Raw genomic sequence first — 26810 nt, forward strand, 5'->3', positions numbered from 1 at the left:
ACACACTTGCACGTTGTCCATATTAATCCCCCACCCCCACTTGTGACACACTTGCATGCACGTCGTCAATATCATTTGTTAATCCGTGAACACACTTATGGAGATATTATGCACCATTTGACTAACTCCGTCGCATTTCATAGTGCATCAATCATCTCTTCACTATCTCTATGGATTCTATTTCCCCTGTGTTCCTGAGTTTTAGAGAGGAGGACACCGGTAGGACTTTTGTAAGTCATCTCTACCGTTCGTTGGATCAAAAACAAATCCAAACTAACAAAGATGAAAACCAGCAGACGACGACGAGAGACGGAAGGATATCACCTGAGGTCGTTAAGGCAATCAGAGAGTCAAAGATTGCCGTCGTTGTGATATCGGAGAACTACGCCTCTTCCGTCTGGTGCTTGGACGTACTCGCGGAGATTATCGAGTTTTTTTGGATCTTTGAAATCAAAACAGTTTTTTACGAAGTGGATCCGGGGGATTTGACAAGACCATCGGGAAAATTCGCCGACGATTTTAGGAGACATGAAGAGAGAGAAACTCCGGAGACTGTGAATCGCTGGAGGAATGCAATGGAGCGCTTATTAGAGGAGAGCCGCACCACCGACTCTAGGTTTTGCTCCCTCGATTGGTAAAAAGAAATCTTCTAATTAATCATTTTGACGTTATGAATTTGTCTACCAAAAAACTAAAAATAAAATGAAAAGAATTTTGGGATCGACTTCAAGAGGGGTTATATGCAATATACAATTAGGTTTGAACTCCGAGGTTTTTTTCAAACATTGATTTGTAAATCTATAAGTGATCCGTAAATTTTTATTGGTCTAAATGACAACTAAATAGAGACCTTCTTCTATCAGACGTTAAGTAATAACTACTCTAGTGTCAACTTGCAACATTTTGTTTTCTTGACAGGGAGGATGATTCCAAGATGCTCGATGCTCTTATCGCCAACATTACTCATCTTCTGTTTGACTCTATATATGCGAAAGAGTATTCTGAAGAATCAGCCACCAGGCATTCGACAGGTGACCGAGGCTCGAGCGATTTGAGACTGATGAGCGATATCTATATGAAGCACATACCCAAAAGTTTGCATGGGTCAGGAGAAACTGGACTTGGACTTGAGAGATATGCACACCTAGACACGTCTCTTACAGAAGATATGTCGAATGAACAGCCTTCTCCAGCATCTGACGACCCCAACGGTCTTGTTGGGATGTATCGTCATAAGAAAGCGGTCTATGGCTTATTGGATTTGGAATCTACGAACCTTGTCCGTACAGTTGGCATTTTGGGTACCCAAGGAGTTGGCAAATCGACACTTGCGGAATGTGTTCTCGACGACATTTCATGCCACTTTCAACACCACTGCTTCCTAACCAATGTCAACAAAATCTATCAAAACCGTATCTCACCAAGTTTACTAAAGCATCTTCCAGGGACAAGGATGTCCAATGTCGACATCTTCGATGCCATCAAATCAAGTCTTGTAAACCGAAAGGTCCTGCTTGTTATTGATGGTGTTGATGATACTGACAATGAACAATTTAAGAGTGCCGTGAAAGTTTCCCGCTGGCTTGGTCCTGGAAGTAGGGTTATCATGACATCAAGATTCGATCATTCTCTTACCTTATGTGGGGTAAAATACGAGCTGGAGTGTTTGAGATATGAGGAAGCTCTTCAACTCTTCTCCCTATACGCTTTCAAGAGGACCTACCCTCTTATTGGTTTTGAACCGTTCTCCATTCGTGCTGTTCACTTTGCTGGGCGTCTTCCTCTAGCCCTCAGAGTACTTGGTTCATTTTTATATGATAAAGACAAAGAGAGTTGGAAAAGAACATTGCGCAAGCTCGAAGCATCCCAAGATCACGGTAGCTGCCTGGTATCTAACTACATCGGGACAGGTGAATACCTTCCAAGACGTCAAATAGAATTGGAACAATATGTAGGAGCAGATGAAGGAGAATATTCACCTTCATATCTCATGTTGCTTTGACAATCAAAGTGTTTACCATGTTCTAAACCTACTCAAAATATTCGGTGGATGTGCCAAATACAATAACAGTGATGTTTCTGTTATCTATGTTGATAGCTCATTACATAGCAGCATCTATGCACAGCATCTATGCAAAAGTTAATTTGAATTCTTCAAGTTTGAATTGTAATTTGAGTACACGACACGCTGGAAACTGTAATTTGAATTCTTCAAGTTTGTGACAGATCGGCCTTGGCAACATAATGTAGCTCTCTAAATTAATTAATACGACTGACCCTGTATTCCGGGCATACGAGAAAAGAGTCCAGCCCAGCATATTTATTTGCGACTTTCTTGATCCCGGAAATCTTGTACTCAAGAGTCACGGATAAAGATAAAGTGGACTACCCTGTATGACCTACAGTTCTTTTTAGTGGCTTTTTCTTGTCCTGGACCATTCATTTCCTTCTTCTTTCTTCTTAGATTTTGTGGATGATAATAACATTTATGTGTCAAACATTGATAGACGAATTTCGTAATACCACATGTTAATAATCTCGTAGTTTTACGTATAAATATTTGCTATTAACTCCCACAAGCCAGTCCCAAAGAAAGTTGAATCCGCTCTACTAAAATATGGACTAGACAATCAGTCAATCACTAGAAATGGTTATTCGACATTTGTCAAGGCTAAGCTACCAAGATCCATCCAGCGTACGCTAGGCTGATTTACCATTGCGGTTAAATAGTTCAATACATAGAAAAGCTATGTCGTACTTATCCTAGCAGAAAAGACAAGCCGTAACTTAATCTCTTGATCAGAGTCCGGATAAGATAGCAATTTGTTTCTAAAGCATTCCTGACACACGTCTTCGGCTAAAGTGGTTTACCCGCATGGAAAGGAAAGAATGGATAAATTCGAATCACCAATCCGTGTTTCAAAAGATAAAATGATACAAGATTTGCATTGTCTGCAACATGCACGATGATGGATATTGCATATTCAGAGTGTACGGATTACATGTTTAAATAGTTGGCATAATTAAACGACAACTACAGTCACTCTTCCCAGGGAGCCAGAATCTTATTCGACTCTGTATTTTTTTTTTTTTGCTAAGAGTCGACTCTGTATTTGACTCCATTCCAAGTATTTCTATGGAAAAAAAAAAACACCTAAAACCATGTTACTTTTTTGTCAAGTTTTATTGTGAAATAGAACTTGTTCAAACTCTTATAGTATTGTTTTGCTTGTGTGACCATATATAGGTAGATAGATTTTAGGATAAGCAACTTGATTTCTAAATACTTGAGTCAATGAAAATGACATTGCGTGCCAACTAATCTAACTCTTGTCATATACCGGTATATTCATTTACTTTAAAAAGTGTCATGTCACGATCATTCTTATGTAACAACTTTATCTAATAATCTCAAACAATGGAATGTATTTCTTTATGGAAAAAAAAAGAACAATGGAATGTTTCGCAACTGTTATTGGTGAAAACGGAATATAGACGACTTCTTGTCAGTTCGTAACAAAGATGTGCAGGTCACGTCATTCACTTGTAGCGATGACTTTCTACTCTAGTAGCTGCTTTATATATCAATCCTTGCTAGAAACTTGAGAAATTTCCTTGCAAAAAAAAAAATAATAACAAGGAAAAGAAAAACTGACAAATCGCTTCCTTTGGCTTTTAATTTTATCGTTACCATGACACACGACGTGTTCCTGAATTTCCGAGGGGATGAGATTCGCAAAACTTTTGTTAGCCATCTTGTCAGCTCGCTCAAGACCAAATACATCTCAACTTTCATAGCCTCTGAGCCTTTCGAGGACCTGGATCATGAGGCTATGGAACAGTCGCTAGTTGCGATCCCCGTGATATCAAAGCACTACGTGATTTCTGACTTCTGGATGGATGACCTGAGAAAGTTAATAGAGTGTGAGAAGATAGGAACTCTGACAACAATTCCTATATTCTTCCAAGTCAATCCTTTGGATATCTTAAGTCACGCAGTAGGAAAATACGCGGACACGCAGAGTGAGACCTTGGAGATGGTGCAGAAGTGGTTGTATGCTCAGGTGTCTCGTAAACCTAGCTTCAATTCCAATGATTGGTACACTGTTTGCTTCTTTTTTTTTTAATCTTATGTACATTATAGTAGAATTGTTAATATCGTTTCCTTTTCGGGTTACTAAGCAAAATACTGTTTTGGTGTGAGGGTAATAATGTAGTTGTCAAATACTAGGAGAGTTCCTGATCTCAAGACTTAGTATACATTTAAACAAACAAAAAAACTTATTTTACATGATAGGGAGGACGACTCAGAGCTTGTGGATAACATTACTAGTTTCGCTTCTAATATCCTGACATCTTCCACATCAAGCTATCATAGTACTGGTTTAAGCCCGGCTAGGAGTTTGAAGCTAGAGAGTGCATTCAGCCCTTTAAATTACAGAAGCCCTCACAAGTTTAAATTTCGGACATGGCATTGTTCTCTCACCTTACTCAGCGAACTCCGCGAACATTTTACACTATTCTCGTTGCCCCTGCTCAGTCTGGGGATGAAGCGTCGCCTGAAAGAGCTGCGTTCTGTAACATTGCACACAGATTCTACAGTAATTGGTATTTGTGGAACGGAAGGAGTTGGGAAGACAACTCTTGCCAGGCACCTTTACGAGGAGATCTCACCACGATTTCAGCATCATATATATATGAAGAATAACATCAACAAGTTGCAGAGTATACTAGATATGCTAAATAGTGAAGTTTTTACGGGGAGCTCTGATAATGCCATCAAGGAAATGATGGGGAACCGGAAGGTTCTGCTTGTTGTTGATGGTGTAAATGACATGAACCAGCTAAAAGGTATAACCAAAGACGCGAGTTGGTTTGGTCCAGGAAGTCGGGTCATTGTAATCACACAGGAGAGGTCTTTGCTAACTGAATGTGGAGTGAAACAAATCTACGAGGTTGAGTGTCCTAGATACGAGGAAGCTCTTGCTTTCTTCTCAGAGATTGCTTTCAAGCAGAGCAACCCTCTCCCTGGTTTTGAAGGTCTCTCCTTTCGGGCTGTCCATGTCGCTAATCGTCTTCCTCTGGCCCTCAAACTGTTGGGATCTTTCCTACGCGATAGGGAAAAAGATGTATGGATAAGTACATTGCGTACCCTCGAAGCATCTCGTGATAGCTACGCTTCAGAGATCAATAGGTACATTGGAGCAGATGACTATGCACCCAGACGTCCGATCAAAGTGGATCGACACATTGGAGTAGATGAAGCAAACTCTTTCCCGTTATATTGCTTGGCTCTTGAATGATCAGTGGGCATGTTCATAAGTCTACTCCAGTTGGATTTGTTTGAAAAGAATCTTGTGAAAACCCTGGTTGAATAAGACGAACAAGGACATATGTTCGTCACTAAACTCTTTTGTATATTTATCGTTTATCATGTGTGTACGTTTGTGTGTGTTTACTGTTTTATTTCATTTTGTGTACATGATGGGTAGATTCAGATAAGTCTCGTCAACACTCGTTGGACTCAGAAGCCACTAGTACTTTCAAGCTTGGAAAAACAAATTGAACCAAAAGAAAAAGTCTTCTGACAGGAGATTAGGAACAGGACGGCACTTTTAGAAGTGGAGATCGAGGTAAACAATGTGAGGAATGATATACATCTGAACATCCCTAAGTAGAATGGCAAGGTGGAAAGAATATCTACCGAGAAAAAATGATTTTTAGGTGATGCGGTGCCAAAAAATGGCAACATAGCATTTGCAACTTAGAAATAAGATGTCAACATAGCATTTGCACAAGCACAAGGTTCTATTCGAGAAATTGTGCTAGCAAAACAAACTACAGACTAGAGAAAAAGCAGACCGACCCTATTTTTCCAATTACAAAGTTAAGCGTTCCCAGACAGCTACTGACAAACAAACAAACAAGCCAACAGCACCCATAGACTTGTAGGAGATCAAATAAATAAAATAAACAAAAGGGTTAAATGATAAGTTGAGAACAATATCACAAGAACAAACAATGCAGAATCGAGTTACCAGATTTGTTGGAAGAGTTGGCTTGGTTTCGTCCGTTTCTTAACATTTATACCAAAAAACAAAACATTTGTTGGGAGTGTTTTTGCCAATCATGCAACATAATTTACTAGTATGACCTTTTTCATCTATCAGGGCTTTGGAGATCCATTCTGATTCTGTGACTTGAGTTCCCGAATCAACCTTTGGAACAGAGACAATGGAGTCACAGAAACCTGTCATTACCTAAAGGGATAGCAGACAAGTTCTGTTCATGTATGCAGAAAAGAGTTGAAGAGTTGAATCATAACCACAGCACGCATATATCATGTTCTTTGCATACAAAAGTCAAACCAAAAAATCAGTTTCTGAGATGAGTTTTATTAGAAATACAAACCTTGTTTTGTGAGGGTGATGTTGGAATTTCTATGTTAAGAGAGCAGTCTTTAGGGAAACCTTCTTTCTCTATGTCACTGATAGTTGCTGTTAATCAAAGGTAAGCCACTTTCTTGGCTTTCATCATACTTCCTATAACCAATACGAAAAATTAAGGCAAAATAATTCCACATATGTAGCTGCACCTATTACCACGAAGGCACGAGAGTCTCACCAGTTCAACGATATTGACAACAAGGGTATTCCAGAACTCAAAGGCTCTCTGGCTCCAGCAACTGCACCTGAATAGAACCTGGAGGATTCTCAAAAATAAGGAAAACAGAAAAGACGGGCAGACAAGACAGAAACACTTACATTATATATATTTCTCAGAGCTTGATCCATGATTGATTCCACTAATTACATGAAGAACATAAAAAAGAAAAAAGATACAGAAATTACGAAATACCAAAATATCACATAGTCATATGATGAGATGATCAAAATGCTAACCAGTATTAGTTTTGACCAAACAAAGATTACCCTGATAATCCGAATGCATTCCACACTTATGGTTTCCATTCCATATGTATATAGAAAAGATACATGCGATAAAAAAAGGTAAAACAAAATCTACACTTCCCAAACGAGTTGAAAATCAATTTGTCGTCTATTTCCCCCTCTGTGGATGGGTTTCCAAGAAAAGTTAATTTTTTTACTGCTCTGGGAAGCTTCAATATGATTAGCCGCCCTCCACTGAGTCCACATTCTGAATGGACAGTCTTTTCTGTTTTTCGCTAGGCGAGCGCATCCGAAGATTTGTGAAGCAGTCACAATGTGATAAATCGAGTTTTGGCAGGCAAAATAAACTACCACTGGACCCTGGAGTTTGTTCCAGTCTTGTACAGCCTTTCAGTATCAACTCCTTAAATAGTGTGGCCCTTGCAAGATCTGGAAGACTGGAACTTTGGTCAAAATGTTAAAGTCTGTACATCTAGTCTCCACAACTGACAGATTCCCTGAATATAAGAAAAACACAGAAGACGGTGAAACCTCAGAGACAGTTCTAAGAAGTTAGTTATTAAGATAACTGTCCTTGTCTAATTGATAAAAATTTTACATCAACAATGCAACATGTGTTCAAGGCAACTGAACTTAACATTAAAAAGTACATATAACCAAGCTGAATTTTGACTGACCTATTAAGATTTTCTAAAGGTTCTTCAACTTTCCAAATTTGAAGAGAATCGACAGGTCTTTGTTTTTTGTTTTTGGTTATCTTGTCTGTTTGGTCATCTTCCCAAATCAAGCTAAATCCACATGATTTTAGCTCCGCAGGGGGAGACTTAAACTCCTCTGAGAATTGCAAATCAGATTGGATGCCAAACTTGTTGATTTTGTCGCTGAAGTTTTTTAACCCTCGGATGATAACCAGGTGATCTGATTTAACAGCTTCTTCTTCATCTTCAGTACTATGAAAACTACTTTCCCGGCAATGAAAGAAATCTGGTTTAAGGTACAAATAAAAGTACCTTTCATATCCCCAGTCCCAGTCATAAGAAAATGGCGAGAATCGTATATGGAAGGGCTTCTTGCAAGAAAGCATGATACACCCATCAAAACCCAGCATTTTCGGGGATGGCCAAATATGGGGTAAGCCAATCGTTAGGGACTTTCCTGTCTTAATCTTGTCGAAGTAACTGGGCACCTCGGTTCCAGGAAAGAAAGCAAATCTCAGTGACTCCTATTCCACGACAATAACAACAACCAAAAAAGGAAAGAGAATTATCAAGTTCATGGTGTCTGCAGATGGAGGAGTGGGAGAAAAAGCTGAGAACATACCTCTTTGTTTTCTCCCTCGTTAAGAAACTGAGTGATTAAATGTTCATCCTGCTTTAAGCAGAAACAATGGCTTAGATCAAGGTGCTTTACAGAATGGTTCAAAGGAAGGGAAATCGTTTCCAGGGATTCACAGCCATGGGCGTAGAGATATTTAAGGCACAATGGGACTCTTTCTATCGATTTGAGTTTCTTGCACTTATTGAGGCAGAGAGTTCCCAGAGAGAAAAGACCTCCGATACTTGATGGCAATGTCTCAAAGTCATTCCTGCTAAGATCTACATATGATAGCTTAATATATTGTCCAAACTTATCTGAAATTGATTGAATGGTCTTGCAGTCGTCAACCCAAAGCTCCAGCAACTGGAATCTGCCCCAATCTTGTTCAGCATGAGATATTTTGAACACTGATTGGAGACTCACACAGCCAGAGAGTTTGATTCTCTCCAACTGAACTAGTTCTGGCAATGCTTTTAGTCTGCGGCAGTTACAAAGGCTGGCATATTTCAACCTGGGAAGTTGATTCATGGTTTCTGGTAAAGTCTCAAAATCATTGCCACTCCAGTCCAATTTCTCTAGGAATTGCAAACCACATACGTCATCCGGGATCACTTCGATGTTTAAGTTGATTAGATTTAACTCTTTCAAGCAGGGAAACATGGAAAGGCCATAGCAGAGGAAACTTGCATCATCAGCGTTGTATTTAAACCTGATAATGTCTATCAAATTGAAATCATGGAATTCTGACATGGGTCGTGGTTTCTGCTCTGCTTTCCTCATCGGTTCAGGACAATAAAACTCTGGTACTGCATGCAGTGTCCTCATAGAAAATTCAAGAGGTGGTTCATTATGAGGTAGTTGTTGCTCCCCCTTCATCAATTCATCAGGTGCTTGATGCTCAGTACTAAAACAGAGGTGATCTGCGTTGCCATCAAGCCACAACATCTGAATATGTATGTTTCCTCCAACGGATAGATTTGTAATGGACTCCATTTCCACCTCTTTACCCGAAAAATACAGAGCAACTTGACGAATGCCCCCACTCAGTTCCCTTATAGTGATGTGGTAACTATTAAGTTGATCACAGTATGAGACATCAAGCTTCGTCAGCATCGTAAGGTTACTGATGGACTCTGGAATTCTCTTCAGCCTCTTGCAGCCTCGAGTTATCAATTCCTCCAAATTCACAGCCACTGAAAGATCTGGAAGATGTTCCAGATTTTCAGAGCCTGACAAGTCCAATCTTCTCAAGTTTGGCATCTCCTGAGAATAATTCAACAAAAATAGGGAAATTGTGATAATATACAAGTATTGGAAGACACATTTTCATAAGTATTGATCTGTTGAGAGCTTTTACCATGGTCTCTTCCCAGAATACTNGTTTCTGGTAAAGTCTCAAAATCATTGCCACTCCAGTCCAATTTCTCTAGGAATTGCAAACCACATACGTCATCCGGGATCACTTCGATGTTTAAGTTGATTAGATTTAACTCTTTCAAGCAGGGAAACATGGAAAGGCCATAGCAGAGGAAACTTGCATCATCAGCGTTGTAGTTAAACCTGATAATGTCTATCAAATTGAATTCATGGAATTCTGACATGGGTCGTGGTTTCTGCTCTGCTTTCCTCATCGGTTCAGGACAATGAAACTCTGACACTGCATGCAGTGTCCTCATAGAAAATTCAAGAGGTGGTTCATTATGAGGTAGTTGTTGCTCCCCCTTCATCAATTCATCAGGTGCTTGATGCTCAGTACTAAAACAGAGGTGATCTGCGTTGCCATCAAGCCACAACATCTGAATATGTATGTTTCCTCCCACGGATAGATTTGTAATGGACTCCATTTCCACCTCTTTACCCGAGAAATACAGAGCAACTTGACGACAGCCCCCACTCAGTTCCCTTATAGTGATGTGGTAACTATTAAGTTGATCACAGTATGAGACATCAAGCTTTGTCAGCATCGTAAGGTTACTGATGGACTCTGGAATTCTCTTCAGCCTCTTGCAGCCTCGAGTTATCAATTCCTCCAAATTCACGGCCATTGAAAGATCTGGAAGATGTTCCAGATTTTCAGAGCCTGACAAGTCCAATCTTCTCAAGTTTGGCATCTCCTGAGAATAATTCAACAAGAATAGGGAAATTGTGATAATGTACAAGTATTGGAAGACACATTTTCATAAGTATTGATCTGTTGAGAGCTTTTACCATGGTCTCTTCCCAGAATACAGTCAGATTGCTGCGATGTAGACTGACTTCAACAAGATCTCGTGGACGGAATCGGCAAGGGAATGTTGTCAATGGAAATGTGTCCCATTGTAGTAATCTAAGCCTCGATGAAAGTAGATTTGTATCGTCACTACTTAAATGCAGCTTGGACTTTATATGATCCGAGTGCTTGTAGATCTTGAGGAATTTGAGCGTGTCGTGGTACTTCGTATACCCACCCAAATGCAACGCGAAAACCATGTCACACATGTGTAACGACATGCAATTAGTTGGTTCGCTCGTCTATGGGAATAAAAACGACAAAGTCAGTTGGCATACAAACAAGTGCAGAAACCACCAAGAACAACAACAGATGTTACAGAAACTGTAGAGGCTTACCGCGTTACTTTCCAGTAGTTTATAAATTTGATAAGGATCCCACAATACTCTTCGTCCCTGGGGCCTCTGCACGGATTCTTGATTCACAATTGTTCTAGCAGTTTGGTCTATCAAACTATGCATCTTTATATACCCACCAGCTGTGATTTCAATAAGAGACTTTTCAGCCAATATCTTTAATCCCAGACAACCCTGTAGTTCACCATCATCGAGAAGGGTAGTGGCACGATGGAGAGGCTCACCATTAAAGAGGCACGCTACATGAAGAAAAACATTCTTATCTGCCTCCTCTAAGCCATCGTAGCTAATTTTCAAGATCTCCATAACATTTTTATGAGGAGCTTCTATAAATCTACATAACGCATCATCCCACTCCTTCAAAGATGCCATTCTTCGGAAAAATAAACCGTAAGCTTCAATAGCGGCTGGAAGACCTTGAGCAAGCCAGGACGCTCGGATTGCCAGTTTTTCATAAAGTTCAGAAGGAGGAATCCCTCCTTCAAAAGCCAACTGATTAAATAACTGAAGAGCAGCACCAGTATCCAAGCACTTGACTTCATATACAGTTCTTACTCCACATGAAATAAGCAAGCCCCTGTCCCGTGTTGTTATGATAATTCGGCTACCTGGACCAAACCAGTTGGACTCTTTAGCGAGGGCATGCACCTGTTTCATGTCATCCACATTATCAAAGACAACAAAGACTTTACGACGTCCAAACCTTGCCTTAATCTCCTGGGGTCCAATTTCTACACTCGAGAACTTCATCTTCTCCTCAGCAAGACCAAGTGCTGTTGAAATAAACTTTTTCCGTAAATACGAGGCATCATGGTTTCTGTATATCTTCGAAACGTTTTCAAGGAAACAACGAGTTGGAAATGGCCTTGAAAACCGGTCAAAGAGACACCTGGCAATGGTGGTTTTGCCAATGCCTCCCATTCCCCAGATTCCTATCATACGAACCTCGTCCTTAGATTCCATACTCAAAAGAGAACTCAGTAGCTCCATGTGAGCTTCCATTCCAACAATATCACTGTAATCTACTGGCTGCATAATTAACAACTGGTTTGAAATGCCTTCAACAATCTCTTCAATCATCAAGGCCTCGTCCTCACTAGCATATGGAAAATTCTCAGAACACTTACAAACGGCTCCATAGACATGGTATTATTAGTACACATCAGAAACATATGTTGGTAGGTAGTGAAGTGAAAACTTACCAAGTTGCAAAATCCTTGCCTGCTATGCTGGCGATCTGGGTAAGAGCTTTTCTCCAATGCGTGACCTTGTTAGCCATTTCTAACCCTTGGTACTTGTCGAATGTGAAACTCCCAGTCTGATGTCTCACGTGAGAAGGATCAACTCCATAGAAAATGGGGACGACTTTAATCTTCTTTTTAAAGTGAAGATCCATAATCATAAGGAGCTCCTCCATGCACCAACTAGATGAAGCGTAGTTCTTTGATAAAATGACAAGAGCGAATCTGGAGTCTTGGATAGCTCTGCTGATTTCTTCGGAAATGGAGTCCCCTATCTCAAGCCTTTTATCATCTTTGAAGGTAACAACTCCACTGTTGACAAGTTCTTTGTGCAAATGGCTGACGATGTTTTTGCGGGTGTCTTCTTCTCGGAAACTCAGGAACACATCATACTTCCAGACATGAGACGAAGAGGATGAAGAAGAAGCCATCATTAGTCTATGTGGTCAAACTTCCAAAAGTAAACGGAGGTTCAATAAGACCTCCCCAAAAGTTAAAGATCCCTTTTGACTTTTGAAGCTAAACCTACGCCATTGACTGACTTCATTGCAAATCTTCGACAATCTCTTCAATCATCACTAGTTCCCTACACTAAATCGATAACCATGGCTTCTTCTTCCTCCTCCTCATCAAAACCCGATGTGTTTCTGAGTTTTAGAAAGGAAGACACCGGTAGGACATTCGTCAGCCATCTCTACCGTTCGTTGGACTCAAAACAAATTCGAACTTACAAAGATGTGAACCAGCATACGACGAGAGAAGGGAAAATTTCGCCAGAAACCGCTAAGGCAATCAGAGAGTCGAAGATCGCCGTCGTTGTGATATCGGAGAACTACGCCTCTTCCGTCTGGTGCTTGGAGGTACTCGCGGAGATTATTGAGCGTTCGTGGCTCATCAAAATCAATACAGTCTTCTACGAAGTGGATCCGGAGGATTTGACAAACCCAACCGGAAAATTCGCGGAAGACTTGAGGAGACATGAAGAAATAGAAACTCCGGAGACTATGAATCGCTGGAGGAATGCACTGGATCTATTAGAGAGCCGCACCGACCGTAGATTTTGCTCCCGCGATTGGTAAAAGTCTTCTTATTAAAGACATAAAATAGTTGTCTACTAATTTGGTTTAAGAGGTTCTAATAAACTGTAACTAGGCTTTAAGTACAGTTGTTTTCTTGACAGGGAGGATGATTCGAAGATGCTCGATAATCTTATCATCAGCATTACTTCTTCTCCTACTGATGCCCTCCAATCAATTCGTCGAAGGGCATCATCAATCAGGCAATCTAGTGTTGGCGAAGAATCGAGTGTTTCGGGATTGATGACAGACATCGGTACCAAGTACACACCCAAAAGCCTGTCTTTTTCTGGAGAAACTACACTTGGACTTGAGAGATATGCACTTGAAGACACATCTGTTATGGACGATGTGTCAAATGAACCGCCTTCTCCCGCGTATGACGAATCCAACGGTCTTGTTGGGATGTATCGTCATAAGAAAGCAGTCTATGGATTGCTGGATTTGGAATCTAAGGACAGTGTTCGTACAGTTGGCATTTGGGGTATCCAAGGCGTTGGTAAAACGACACTCGCTGAGTGTGTTTTCGACGACATCTCAGGCCACTTTCAACACCACTGCTTCCTAACCAATGTCAACAAAATCTATCATAACCGCATCTCACCAAGTTTACTTGAACATCTTACAATGACAAGAAGTTCTTATGATATCTTTGATGCCATCAAACCAAGTCTTGTAAACCGAAAAGTGCTGCTTGTTGTTGACGGTGTTGATGATACTCAGAGTGAACAATTTAAGAATGCACTCAAGGCTACCCGTTGGCTCGGTGCCGGAAGTAGAGTTATCATGACAGCCATTCACTTAAGTCATGCGGAGTAAAATACGAGATGGAGTGTCTCAGATATGAGGAAGCTCTCCAGCTCTTCTCAATACACGCTTTCAAGAGGACTTACCCTCTTACTGGTTTTGAACCTTTCTCCATTCGTGCTGTCCACTTTGCTGGATGTCTTCCCCTGGCCCTCAAAGTACTCGGTTCATTTTTATTTGATAAAGACAAAGAGAGTTGGAAAAGAACATTGCGCAAGCTCGAAGCATCACAAGATAATGGTAGCCGTCAGATATCTAATTACATCGGCGCAGGTGAATACCTTCCAAGACATCAAATAGAATTGGAACAATATGTAGGAGCAGATGAAGAAGAATATACACCTTCATATCTCATGTTGCTTTGAGTCTTTGACAATCAAAGTGCATACCATGTTCTAAGCCTACTCAAAATATTTGGTGGATGTGCCAAATACAATAAAAGTGATGGTTCTGTCATCTGTGTTGATAGCTCGTTACATAGCATCTATGCAAAACTTGTAACTTTACATTTATACTTGTATCCTGAAAAGTGAATTGTAGGTGTTGTCACTGAAGACTGAGATCAAAGAAGATAAAAAACTGAGACAAGATGCTTGCCAGATATATGGGTAATGGAGGCAGAGGCAATAGTATCAGCCATGGTATTTGGGTAAAAGATCGTTCTTCTCAATCAAAAGGTATACAAATTGTATGAATTCGAAATAGAGAAAAAGCAGACCGACCTTTTTTCCCCAATTACAAAAGTAAAACAGCTACTGACAAACAAACAAACAAGCCAACAAGAGCAACCCAGACCTTGTAGGGAGATCAAATAAATAAATAAACAAAAGGGTTAAATGGCAAGACGACCACAAGAACAAACAAATGCAGAATCCAGTAATCAGATTTGTTGGGAGAGTATTGGCCAAATCATGTAACATAATTTACGAGTATGACCGTTTTCATTGATCAGAGTTAAGGGCTTTGGAGATCCATTCTGATGCTGCGGCTTGAGTTTCTGAATCAATATTTGGAAGTAGAGACAATGGAGTCACAGAAACCTGCCATTACCAAAAGGGAAGTAGCTTATCATACATATATATATTTTTCTTAGAAATATTTACAAGACTTAAGAATTTAACCAGAAAAAAATGTGTTTCATGTTGAGTGCAAGTGTTGATTTAGAGAAGAACAGGATGCAGAAAATGAGAATGGATATATGATACAAAAAAGAGCACGATCATGCGACTTACAAAACCATCTTCTAGAGCCTTGACATCCAAATCTTCATCTGTGTGTTCTTGTTCTTTAGCAAGAAACTGCAAATATATATACGTCGGAATTTACAACACAATGAATATCAAAAGGAATTGTGAAGAGAATGGTTATAAGTTTGTCTTTACCTCTAGACGAAAGAATTTCTTAACACGGGTATCAGTTTTACCAGCAACACCAACCGATTCAATCTCCACAATACTCTTCTTCTGAGTGGTAAAACGACGAGCTGCCCCCTGAGATTGCCAAATATCTGAATATCAGAGTCGAATATACTAATCTTGGACCTTCTGAACCAACAATTAATCTAAAAAAAAAAACACAAATTCAGAGGTTGAAAACTCCTGAATAGGGAATAAACTCACAGCAGCTGAAGCATCCCTGCCAAGCTGGGCGAGCTGAGCCCCTAGACTTTGTTGGTTGGACATGAAATTCCCAGCACCAGGGTGACGGTGAGCTGAAACAGCTTGCCAACTAGGATTCTGTCTCCACATGCTTTGTTTTGTTACCTTGAAACCCTATTCATATGTACAAGAAACGTCAGCTTCCCTATATCTTGTTTTTGTTAGACGAGTTTTGTTAAAGATACAAACCTTGTTTGATGAGGGTGATGTTGGAATTTCTATGTTGAGAGAGCAGTCTTTAGGAAATACTCCTTTCTCAATGTCTCTGATAGTGGCGTTTATCAAAGGTAAGCAGACACCAACGGCATCCTTAAAGTGACTCTCTTGGCTTTCATCTTTCTTCCTATAATCGAAATGAAGAATTACGGCCAACAAACCCAAATATGTAGCAGCAGGAATTCCCACAATATACTCACCAATTCAATGATATTGACAAAGAGGGTACCCCAGAAATCAAAGCCTCCCTGGCTCCAGCAACTGCACCTGAATAGAACCTGGAGGATTCTCAAATAAGTAAATACAGAGGAGACAGCCAAACAATGAATTACCACTTATTTAAAAGACAAAAGGCACTTACATTTGATGGCCACAGCTTGAACCCTGATTGATTCCACTAATTACCTGAACAAAACAAGCAGAGGCAAGGATACAGAACTTACGAAATACCAAAATATCATTAAGTTAAATGATAGGACAATAAGCAAAATGCTAACCAGTATAGGTTTTGACCAAGCAAATAGCGCCCCGGATAATCCTAACGAGATGCAGTCCACAGGAGTCCCTGAGACAAAAGAATAATTTCAAATCCTATGAACAAAAACTCACACCAAATGTATTAAAACAAGAAACTGGCAACAAAAGGAGAATCCAAGTCTACACTAACTTGAAAATCTATGAATTTGGTATCAACATAGACTTGAAAACGTTCACGTCCCATATACTTAGTTGTCAAGCTTGTAGATGTTGTGAAAACTATAGAAAACTGTATTTAATAATCATATCAATCAAATCCGCATACCTGCAACTTCAAAGGCTGTGGCACCTTTCATAGTAACAGAGCTTACAGCGATTGTTTCCCCTGGAGTCATAGAATGAGCAGAAGCTGATTTGTCCCTGCAGATTCCAATTCACCACCATAAGTTCAGAACTTTTAACTAACCAAAACACGTGAGGTGAACAAATCAATAAAAATCAAATTAACAAAATTCGGATTCGTTCGTAACGCACGTTTGAGGAGCACAAACATGGACATTGTAAAGCCCTTCAAGAACCAAAGCCTCAACGAGAGAAACAAGCCCTGGCGAATCAATCCCATCACCATTCGTAACTAAAACAATTGGTCTAGAGTCATCGATCTCTTCCTCCACAGCCGCGGCAACGTCAACGGAATCAGATGTAGACGGAGCCTCCTCCGTCGATCCATCGCTCCCAACTTTTTCCTCGTTCCCTCCTTTTCTCTTCGAAAGCACATCTTGGAGATTCGAAACTAGCGCCGCTGACAAACCATTGTTCTTCGAAGTCATTGATAGAGAACAAAGAAAGAAAACGCAGATTTGATTTGGGTCTGTGTTGAACGAATCAGAAAAAAAAAACCCTAACGAGAGAGATTAGAGAAGAATAAAATTAGAACACAGAACGGGTCTAACGGAGACAGAGAGAGAGAAGAAAGGGAGAAACTTTAAAAAAATTGGAAGAGAGAGAGAGAGAGAGAGGTTGAAGAAGAGATTACTTGTGAACTGTAACAATTTGAGTTTCCTCCGCTTTAGATTAGATTGAATAGAGAAGAAGCAGAGAGTGACGACGCGCAACTTTTTTTATTTTATTTTATTTTCAGACAATAATATAATATTATTATTAAAATCCAATCCAAAAACCATCCAATAGGAAATTGGGAAATGTTTATGTAAATATTAAAAAATTTATTATGCATTTAACACATAAAAATCTTGAGAATTTTTTAAATATTATATGGATATTAATTATTTTCTTTTAACTGTGGTCAAAAGTTAAAGATGGTCGAGATCTAATAATGATACAGTTATCAGATGTCATAAGAAGAATTATGACATACATTTAAAGCTATTGGAAAAAAAAACAGTTTGAACCGACAACATTATAGTACCATGTTGGTTGAATAATTAAATAAAAATGTTAATTGTTGCTAGATCATATGGTAGTGAAAATGTTTATATTTTCTGTCAAAAATAGCCTTTTGACTTAATTATGTTTAGATACACTAATGCTTTATTACTAAATTTGGGTACAGTAAATTAAAAAAAAAAAAATAGACATATGGGAAGAAGAAGAAAAATTAGTATGTCTAAATAAATTTGTCTATTTGGTAGGTAATTTCTAGCTAATAATTGATTTTGTTAGTTTAGCTAGCATTCCATATTAATGATTAATGATTTAAAAACTTATTATGGATGGCAAAAATAATGTAGGGTCTCAAAAGTCAACAGAAGAATTTAGAAAATGTCAATGCGAGGGTGATTACTGATTGAGAGATAAGTGTCTTCCTAATCATAAAAAATGTCAAAGGTTTTAGCTCCTTAGTTTTTATATTATTGAAGTGATCGTCACGTCGTGATAATTACTCGGGTAACAATAATATGTTATCAAATTTTCGTTCTCTAGAGAAAAAAAAAAAAAAAACTCAAAAAACATAAACATTGACCCCAAATAAATGAATAATACATTAAATTGTTGTAAAGTATAAACTTAACTGGAGCATCATTTTCTTTTTCTCCTTATCCATTGTCCGCCTAACAAAATTCAAAAAACTTTTTAGTTTTCTCAATATTTTGGGAACTCTTTTGCTTTTTGTATAATCTTTAAGAGTTGGCTACAAGACACTTCTAGAACTTTACAGATATATATTGTATTGAAATTGTAATTGTCCATAGTACTCCTTGCATCGGTGTAGTGTAATTTCGCTCTATAGGCCCATTTATTTAAACAAACAGTATAGAATTTAATAAATAATAAATAATTTGTCATGTGATATAGTTGTTTTAATCTAGTTGTTTAGTAAAAAAACAGTGGAAAATAAAACACCAAAACATACAGGTGACGGCAAGCAATTATCGATATATTATATGAAAAATAGTTCATGATTCTAAGATATTTTATGAAAAATTATGGTAAACTCATCAAATGTTCACAAGCAATTATCGATATTTACTTGCAACTAAGAAAACCATGGAAACGTATGGAATCCGAGGAATACATAAATGAAACATACTGATGTTGTTCCATTTTTGTTGAATAGAGCACTACGATTTGCTTCAGATTAATAGACTAAGGTGATTAGATTCAGCAATTTTATTTACTTGTGTTCGATTAGTATATAAGACGAAATTGTAGATATTTTCATAATATAATAATAAAGTAATATCCTACCAGTTTTATAATTAAATCCACAAAATAGAAATCGTAATTGAAAAGAAAAATATCCTACCAATTACATGAGTAGGTATCAGATTCACACACGAGGTGACATGAATTTGAAGCCATAGCCACAATAGTCAACTTGTTGAGCATTATCTCACGTCTCTTTTACAACTCCACGAGCTTTCTAGATTCGATGGGTTTTGTGGAGAGAGTTGCTTTCTTCAAGCGTCTAGCGTCGTTCTTTAGAATGTAGGTAGCCACTTCTTTCTCATCTTCTAGTTGCCATCGGTATCCTCTCCACAAAAATGTTTCAAGATGGAACAACAATTAACTAGAAGAGTAGGTATCAATCAGCTTCACACACGAGGTGACATGAGTTTGAGGCCCTAACCACATTAGCCAACTCATTGAGCATCTCACGTCTCTTTTCCAAATTCTCGAGCTCGTTAGGTTCGATGGATTTTGTGGAGAGAGTTGCTTTCTTCAGGCGTCTTGCGTTCTTGAGGATGTATGTAGCCACTTCTTTCTCATCTTCTAGTTGCCATCTGTATCTTGTCCATTCGAATGTCTCAAGATGGAACAACAAACATTCTGGTACACATTTCGGTTGATTCCATCTCCGGTCCACCAGATTATCTTTATTAATATACCACTTTGACTGAGATATCAATGTAATATTTTTAAGATCATCAATATACCTCAAAAGAGCACTGGAAAACCAAAAAAAAAAAGAGTAGCTGACTAAATATGAAATGGCTTACGTCAATGAGCTTGAGGATTTGTAATTTAGGAGAACTATCGAGCATGAGCGAAAGAAGATTACACCACTCTTCTTTGTTTGTATGCAGCTCCAAAGATAGAAGCCGATAGAAGATTTTACCAGTAGGATACTTAATCTGTGCATCATCAGGCAACATAAGTAGTACACACAAGATAATGTTAGCCAAGTTGCAGAGATAAAAACTTAAATCTAAAAATATTACCTTTAAGGGTGATAAGTCTAAGGAAAGGCGTTTGGCTGAAGTTAGAGGTTCCAGCATTTTCTCATTGGTTATATCAAAAACGTTGGTGACAATTGCATCCACCAGCTCTGGCGCATTCTGAATCAGACAATATCCAATCCTATTGAACCCATCGATGTTAAAGTATTTCAACGAAGGAGCATTTATCACATAGCCACCATCACTTCCATAGTGATCATCTTCAATGGTTAGTCTCTGTAACGATGGCACCGCAATAGTTAAAGTTTCCACATTGTTATTTCTTATCCGATGCAACACCAAATCTTCAAGTCTAGGACAGCCGCATAAAAGGTTCGAAACAGATTCCTGGTCTTTGAATAGTGTATAGTAAAGATGCAACTCTATAAGGGAGTTGAAACAGACCCGAGAAGGAAGGTCAAGAAAAATTGAAAACTTGAGTTTCAAGCTCTCTAGTGTATTATTGAAACTACACAAAGCACTCGGAAATCTTACTGAGCCTTCATCATGACATGGAAAACTGAGTACCAATTTGCGCAGATGGCGTGCAAAAGCAATTCCAATCCATATCCCAACATCCGAAGCATCACTCACATCTCCAAATCCCAAATGCAAACTCTCTAGAACCGGAGCTTTATGTAGAATTAAAGAACTGCAGATATTCTCTGAAGATGTATGGTGATTGCCAGAATAAAAACTGAGATTTGGAGACACCTTCCAAAGAGACCTCCACCGTTTAGACAGAACACTAGTGGTTATAGCAATTTCTGTCGGAAGCGAAGACAATATGTGCAGAAGCAATTCTTCAGGCAACTCACTGATCCTGTCTTTGTTCGCAACACCTCGACTACTCAAACCTTCACCACCGGTTTTGCTGTAAAAATAAAAATTAGGACTTGAAGGGATTCAATGTTTAGTGTAATGAAAACAATGGGAAGGGAAATAAAGAAAGCGAGAAGAATACCGTTTTTGTTCCATTCTTTGTGAACAGAGAGACAGCAATTTGGCACAAAATCCGTCAAATTGCGAACACACGCGGAATCCAATTAGAGCTTAGATATGATCATGGTGACGAGAGAGATTCAGCTTCAGAAACTATTCTATTGGGTTTGTGAAACTAATGAAAGGATTAGCGAGCCACGAAACCCTAACAGAGTGAGCTTTGAAGAAAAAAGAGTCTGAAGGAGAAGAAGAAGATGAGAACAGTGAAAAAGTGCTTTTAAGTGGGTTTGTTTGGTCACTGTTGAGGCCCAATATATATCGTTGTGGCCCAACAGTTGATTGAGAAATTTTGTTCAAGTTTCTTGGTTTTGTCTCGAGTTTTATTAATTTATTTTTAGATTAGAAAGTGTTTGAAATAAATTACAAAATGAAAAAATAACAATTATAGTATGGTGTGTTTTGTATTTTTTTTGTTAATCGAAATACGTAAATTTTATTAAATAATAAAATAAATTAAAAAGTATATAATAATATATATTATGATGAATAGTATACAATAATATCTACTTAAATAATAAAGAAAGTGCTAATTTTCTCTAAATTATTACAAAATATGTTTAAGTTTAGTTATAAATTATAACTTATATAATACACATTTTCATGAAAATGTATAAAACTTCTCGGCTGGCCACCAAAACTCTTGCTCATTNTTTTTTTTTTTTTTTTTTTTTTGTCATCAGCTAGAATCAAATAACAAAAGTTTTAGCAAAATAAAAGTAAAACCAATTTAAGTTATTCGAAAGTTAGACTAAATAACAAAACGTCATTTATTCATTTTCTATTTTGGACACTAGGATTGCGGGAGAATATTTCTAAACAAGTTAAATTAAATTTCAAATTTAGAATTATATTTTATAAAATTATTTGAAAATATATACTAAATAATAAAATTAAAAATTATTTTAAAAGAAAAAATAATAAGTAGGGCTAAAACTTCATAAATATTAAATATATATAATTGTAAGTTTAAAAAAAGTTGTAAATAAGAGATGATATAATGAAAAAATATAACTCTACAACGAACAAAAATAACAAACAAAAAACTTCATAGACATTTAGATAAACATAACTATTGAATTGAAAAGTTGTAAATAAGATATGATGAAAAAACATAACTCTACAACGAACAAAAGCTTTCGTATGAGTTTCTTTTATGGTAAAAGACATAACTCTAGAATGAACAGACAAAACCGTATAATTTTTTCAAAAAAAAAAACTATTTAACGAAAATGTACGACGAAAAATCACAATTGTTACTGAAATTTATTTAGATTGTTATTTTTATATAAATTTTTATTGTATAAATATTAACTATATATATATATATAGATAATATTAAATTATATAGATATTTTATGGTAAAAGACATAACTCTAAAATGAACATATGCAACTGTACGATTTTTAAAAAATAGTATAAAAAAATTACTCAACGAAAAGGTCCTCTTTTCCTATTGAAGTGATGAATCATAATTATTGTTTTTCTTCTAACGGTTGAAATTTTATCTAGAAAAGAATACCATTTAAAACATTCATTTCACATAAACTACAATTAAAGCGTACAACACAAATGAAAAATATACAATATAGCCATATAGCTTGAAGATATTTTTTCAGATATGGACTTTGTAGTAATGTTAATGCAGTATCCAAATTTTGATGTATGCAACTCATATAAACTGCTTTTAGTTAAATAGAATGCATCTTTATTACCATATATTCGAAAGTCAAATCTAAAAGTTCACTGTATAATCTATCGAACTCCTGAAAAAAACTCTAGGCTTTTTCATTAATTGTTTATATTTAAAATTAATAAAAAGTTGTAAATAAGATTTATCATTCCAAAAAATGTTTGTTTAATCAAGAATCAGAGGAATTTCTTTACTTATAAAATAATGAATGCTAGAGAATAATTTAGAAAACTGTAAAAACTGTTGAGATTGAAATTTTATATTATTTTGTGCCATGGCAAAAACATAAAAACAATTAAAACAGACAAATATATATAGATTTCAAAATATACGAATATTCGAAAACACAACTCTACAATGAATAGTTGCAATTTTACAAAAAAAAAACGTTTCAATGAATAATCACAATTTTTCGTAAACCACACAATTATAATTTTTTACAGATATTTTTTTTGGAAAATAATCCGAAAAATACAATTAGAAAACACACAACTTTTGGTAACATTTCTTCAAATTACTATTATATATAGATTTTTTTGCTTAATTTTGAATCTCTACTTTGGATCTCTCTTTACAGTTTCCGTCTACAAAACTTAATAAGAAAATTTATAGAGATATTTTACAACTTTATCGACTTTTCAAATTAATAAAATTCTGATCAAATGTTTAGCTATGACTGTTTCTTCTTATAAATTTGTAATAGGTCTGACTCTTGCTGTTGAACAAGGAAACAATATACCATGACAAAAGGAAGAAAAAAGTGTATTTGACTTCTTTATTGAGTAAAACAAGAAGAATTTGGTATAGAAAAATGACAAAAAAGTATATTTGGTCGGGATTACTGTACAGACTCGACGAATATATGACTCGGTAAAGTATAGTAGCATACGTTACGTGCGTTACAAACTCAATGACTAACATGTTCTGCACAACAATAAAACGTATAAAATATGTTGGAACCTTTCAACGGCGAATTGATTTATTTTCAGCAAACAAAACCTTTTTCTTATTAATTCTAATAACTAATAAGGTACAATCAAAGTACACAAAATCTCAAGTATCATATCTATGACGTTGCATGTTTTCTACAAAACTAAAATAATCTACTTTGGAATATATGATTACGTACATCGATCGCTCTTTGGACAATAAATTAACAAATCCAAGATTTTGATCGGAACTCGAAAGAATAATGTTTTACAAACTTTGGGATGGTTATTATACTGGTATTTACACGTAAACATGTCTCTAAAGGTAGTAGTATAATTCTGAATTCTCTGTTGATTAATAATAAACTCGGTTTTTAAGCGTAAATTTCAAGTGAAATCTAGAAGGGTTGTAACGGTATGCGTCATGGATCATGTCACACCATGCCTTCGAAAATATTATCAAGCCATACAAATCAAATATAACGAACATGTTATCTGTTTGTGGTTTACATCTCTTTCTAATACTGTAGCTCATTATATATAATGTGTTTATTATTTTAACTTTAAAGTTTCCAAGAAATGATCAAGCATTGTGCATACACCACACAAAATTAAACTCAAACTTCTTCTTAGCTAAGCAGCCTCAAACTCAGAATGGGCGGCGCTGTACTAAATTATAAATCAATAGCTAAATTTTAAGTATATCTAATGAATAAATATAGGATATTCGTATATCTAGTTTTTACACTAATTTTATCAAACTAAAGAGAAGAAAAACACCAAAAAGTCACGTAATATTTTCGTGGAAAACTATTGGTAATTTCCACACCGTACGTAACGTTGTTGTCTTTCTTCTTCACCTATAAAATTAAAACTGAATGCGTTACTCCTCTTTAATACACTTGCTAAATGCTCTCTAACTCAAAAGCCTTCCAATAAAGAGAGTAAAACAAATAAAAAAATATGAACAAGATCTTAAAAAACTTTTTGTGTTTTAAGAAAAATGTTAAATCGTTACGAATATTCGATTCCAGGTCACTATCTTTATCTTCTTCGTCTTCTTCTTCATTCACTCCTCAGAGATACGACGTTTTCCTAAGCTTCAGAGGCGCGGATACTCGCAAGAGCTTCGTCAGTTTTCTCTACAGGGAGTTGGAATCAAAACGGATCCGAACTTTTAAAGACGACAAGGAACTCGAGAGAGGCCGTCCGATTTCTCCGGAGCTTCTCCAAGCGATCAAAGGGTCGAGAATCGCAGTCGTGGTGGTCTCTGTGAACTACCCTGCTTCGCCTTGGTGTCTTGAAGAGCTCAGGGAGATTTTGAAACTTCAGAAACTGGGTTTGCTGACTGTGATACCCATTTTTTATGAGATCGATCCTTCAGCTGTGAGGAGACAGATCGGAGTAGTCTTGAAACAGTTCAAGAAGCATGAGAAGAGAGAAAGCAAAGAAAAAGTCAAATCTTGGAGGGAAGCGTTGACCAAATTGGCTAGTCTCTCCGGCGAGTGTTCAAAGGATTGGTATTAATCTCCAAAAACCTATGAATCAGAGTTAGGATCGTTGTCTCTGTTTCTAAAAGTTAGGATCTTTGTCTCTATGTCTCAAAGTTAGGATCTTTTGTCTCTGTCTCTCAAAGTTAGGATCGTTGTCTCTGTTTCTCAAAGTTAGGATCTTTGTCTTTGTTTCTAAAAGTTAGGATCTTTGTCTCTGTCTCCCAAAGTTAGGATCTTTGTCTAATGTATCCCAAAGTTTGGATCTTTGTCTCTGTTTCTCATTGTTAGAATCTTTGTCTCTGTCTCTCAGAGTTAGGATCGTTGTCTCAGTTTCTAAAAGTTAGGATCTTTGTCTCTGTGTCTCAAAGTTAGGATCTTTTGTCTCTATCTATATCAAAGTTTGGATCTTTGTCTTCTGTTTCTCAAAGTTTGAATCTTGGTCTTATTATGTTTATGTTTTAGGGAAGATGACTCAAAGCTGGTCGAAGAAATTACTGAGCAAATATCAAACAAGTTGTTCTCAGAAACACCAAGCAATGATAATGTCTTAGTTGGGATTGACCAACACATGAGAGAGTTGTATCCACGACTTGATCTTAATTCCAATGAAGATGTTCGAGTAATTGGGATTTGGGGAAGAGGAAGCATTGGTAGATCAGCACTGGCTAGCCACGTTTACCAAAACATCAAACATCACTTCGAAGCTCATTGTTTCCTCGAAGACGTGAGACGGATTTCGCAACATTGCCGGAAATCCCATTTACAGGATGAGCTTCTTTCGAAGATGCAAGGAGAAGGTTTGACAACAAAGAGCTTTCGTATGTGTCTTAAGACGATCAAAGCAAGGCTAAGGAACAAGAAGGTTCTTCTTGTGGCGAACGACGTAGACAAGATCGAACAGTTCGATGCACTTGCTGAAGAATTTAACTGGTTTGGTCCAGGGAGCAGAATCATCATAACAACACAAGATAGACTATTACTTAAATCATCAGTAGTGAGGAGTGTCTACGAAGTGGAGCTCTTAAGATGCTACGAAGTTCGTCAGCTATTTAGGTCAGATGCTTTCAAACAAAGAGACGATCCTGTTGGTTTCGACCAGTCTACATATGGAGCCATGTATATTTCAGGTTATTTTTTTATCACCTTGAAAAATATATTCACTCTGTTGTGTGACAAAGGCCAACTTAGACAAAGGATCAATGCAATAGTATATAGTCTTTAGTTAGATTCTCATTGGATTTAATAAGGCAAATTCTTTTAGATACAAAGTGTAGATTTAGGTCAAATAAGTTGTTGTTTTTTTTGGTTATAGATTGTTTAGAACCAGGAATATTTAATTGATTTGTTTGTTTGTTCTTTAGTTTTTAACATGTTAAGACATTCTTTTTACATCTGGATGTGCCAGTTGTTTGTAATACTGTTATCCCTTGAAAGAAATAAAGAAGACACCATTCTTTTTAAGATTTGTCTGTACAGTATAATTGAGTATTGGGGTAATTTTTATGTTCGATATGTCCAATAAAATGTAATGCAGGAGACACATATAAAATGAGAAACTATCTTCCCAGTCTCATCTGCTTTTTTTGGGTACTTGGAAGATTTAATGGCCGACTCATGTGAATTATTTGGGGGAAAAATATATATCAAGCTGAACAAATTTGAGATAGCTGAATAAATACGAATGAAAC

The 26810-nt window shown here is 37.1% G+C and overlaps 6 protein-coding genes and 1 pseudogene across 6 annotated transcripts; 4 read left to right on the forward strand and 3 right to left on the reverse strand.

Moving 5' to 3' along the window:
- LOC104712894 (probable disease resistance protein RPP1) lies at positions 14-2169 on the forward strand. The gene is made up of 2 exons (XM_010429887.1): positions 14-634; positions 919-2169. Exons 1-2 carry the CDS (start codon positions 171-173, stop codon positions 2000-2002), a joined length of 1548 nt encoding a protein of 515 aa, XP_010428189.1. The 5' UTR covers positions 14-170; the 3' UTR covers positions 2003-2169.
- Positions 3547-5466, forward strand: LOC104712895 (probable disease resistance protein RPP1). The gene is made up of 2 exons (XM_010429888.1): positions 3547-4099; positions 4298-5466. Exons 1-2 carry the CDS (start codon positions 3693-3695, stop codon positions 5301-5303), a joined length of 1413 nt encoding a protein of 470 aa, XP_010428190.1. The 5' UTR covers positions 3547-3692; the 3' UTR covers positions 5304-5466.
- Positions 5964-12669, reverse strand: LOC104712899 (disease resistance protein RPP5-like). The gene is made up of 11 exons (XM_010429890.2): positions 12056-12669; positions 10836-11949; positions 10437-10739; positions 9616-10342; positions 8232-8764; positions 7589-8133; positions 6903-7408; positions 6765-6805; positions 6625-6702; positions 6412-6542; positions 5964-6260 (listed from the first exon to the last, which is right to left on the reverse strand). The coding sequence occupies exons 1-7, from the start codon at positions 12526-12528 to the stop codon at positions 7384-7386; spliced, it is 3720 nt and encodes a 1239-aa protein (XP_010428192.1). The 5' UTR covers positions 12529-12669; the 3' UTR covers positions 5964-6260; positions 6412-6542; positions 6625-6702; positions 6765-6805; positions 6903-7383.
- Positions 12684-14886, forward strand: LOC104712897 (annotated as a pseudogene).
- LOC104712896 (5'-nucleotidase SurE) lies at positions 14622-17421 on the reverse strand. Its single transcript, XM_010429889.2, has 10 exons — positions 16863-17421; positions 16654-16748; positions 16349-16416; positions 16213-16256; positions 16052-16129; positions 15825-15978; positions 15597-15749; positions 15360-15467; positions 15210-15275; positions 14622-15017 (listed from the first exon to the last, which is right to left on the reverse strand). The coding sequence occupies exons 1-10, from the start codon at positions 17156-17158 to the stop codon at positions 14919-14921; spliced, it is 1161 nt and encodes a 386-aa protein (XP_010428191.1). The 5' UTR covers positions 17159-17421; the 3' UTR covers positions 14622-14918.
- Positions 19054-21182, reverse strand: LOC104712900 (FBD-associated F-box protein At3g49020-like). Its single transcript, XM_010429891.2, has 4 exons — positions 20973-21182; positions 20012-20882; positions 19790-19924; positions 19054-19686 (listed from the first exon to the last, which is right to left on the reverse strand). The coding sequence occupies exons 1-4, from the start codon at positions 20984-20986 to the stop codon at positions 19375-19377; spliced, it is 1332 nt and encodes a 443-aa protein (XP_010428193.1). The 5' UTR covers positions 20987-21182; the 3' UTR covers positions 19054-19374.
- On the forward strand, positions 24550-26583 carry LOC104712901 (probable disease resistance protein RPP1). Its single transcript, XM_010429892.1, has 2 exons — positions 24550-25149; positions 25585-26583. The coding sequence occupies exons 1-2, from the start codon at positions 24593-24595 to the stop codon at positions 26342-26344; spliced, it is 1317 nt and encodes a 438-aa protein (XP_010428194.1). The 5' UTR covers positions 24550-24592; the 3' UTR covers positions 26345-26583.

This window comes from Camelina sativa, chromosome 9, assembly GCF_000633955.1.
Source record: "Camelina sativa cultivar DH55 chromosome 9, Cs, whole genome shotgun sequence".
NCBI classification, from domain to species: Eukaryota; Viridiplantae; Streptophyta; class Magnoliopsida; order Brassicales; family Brassicaceae; genus Camelina; species Camelina sativa.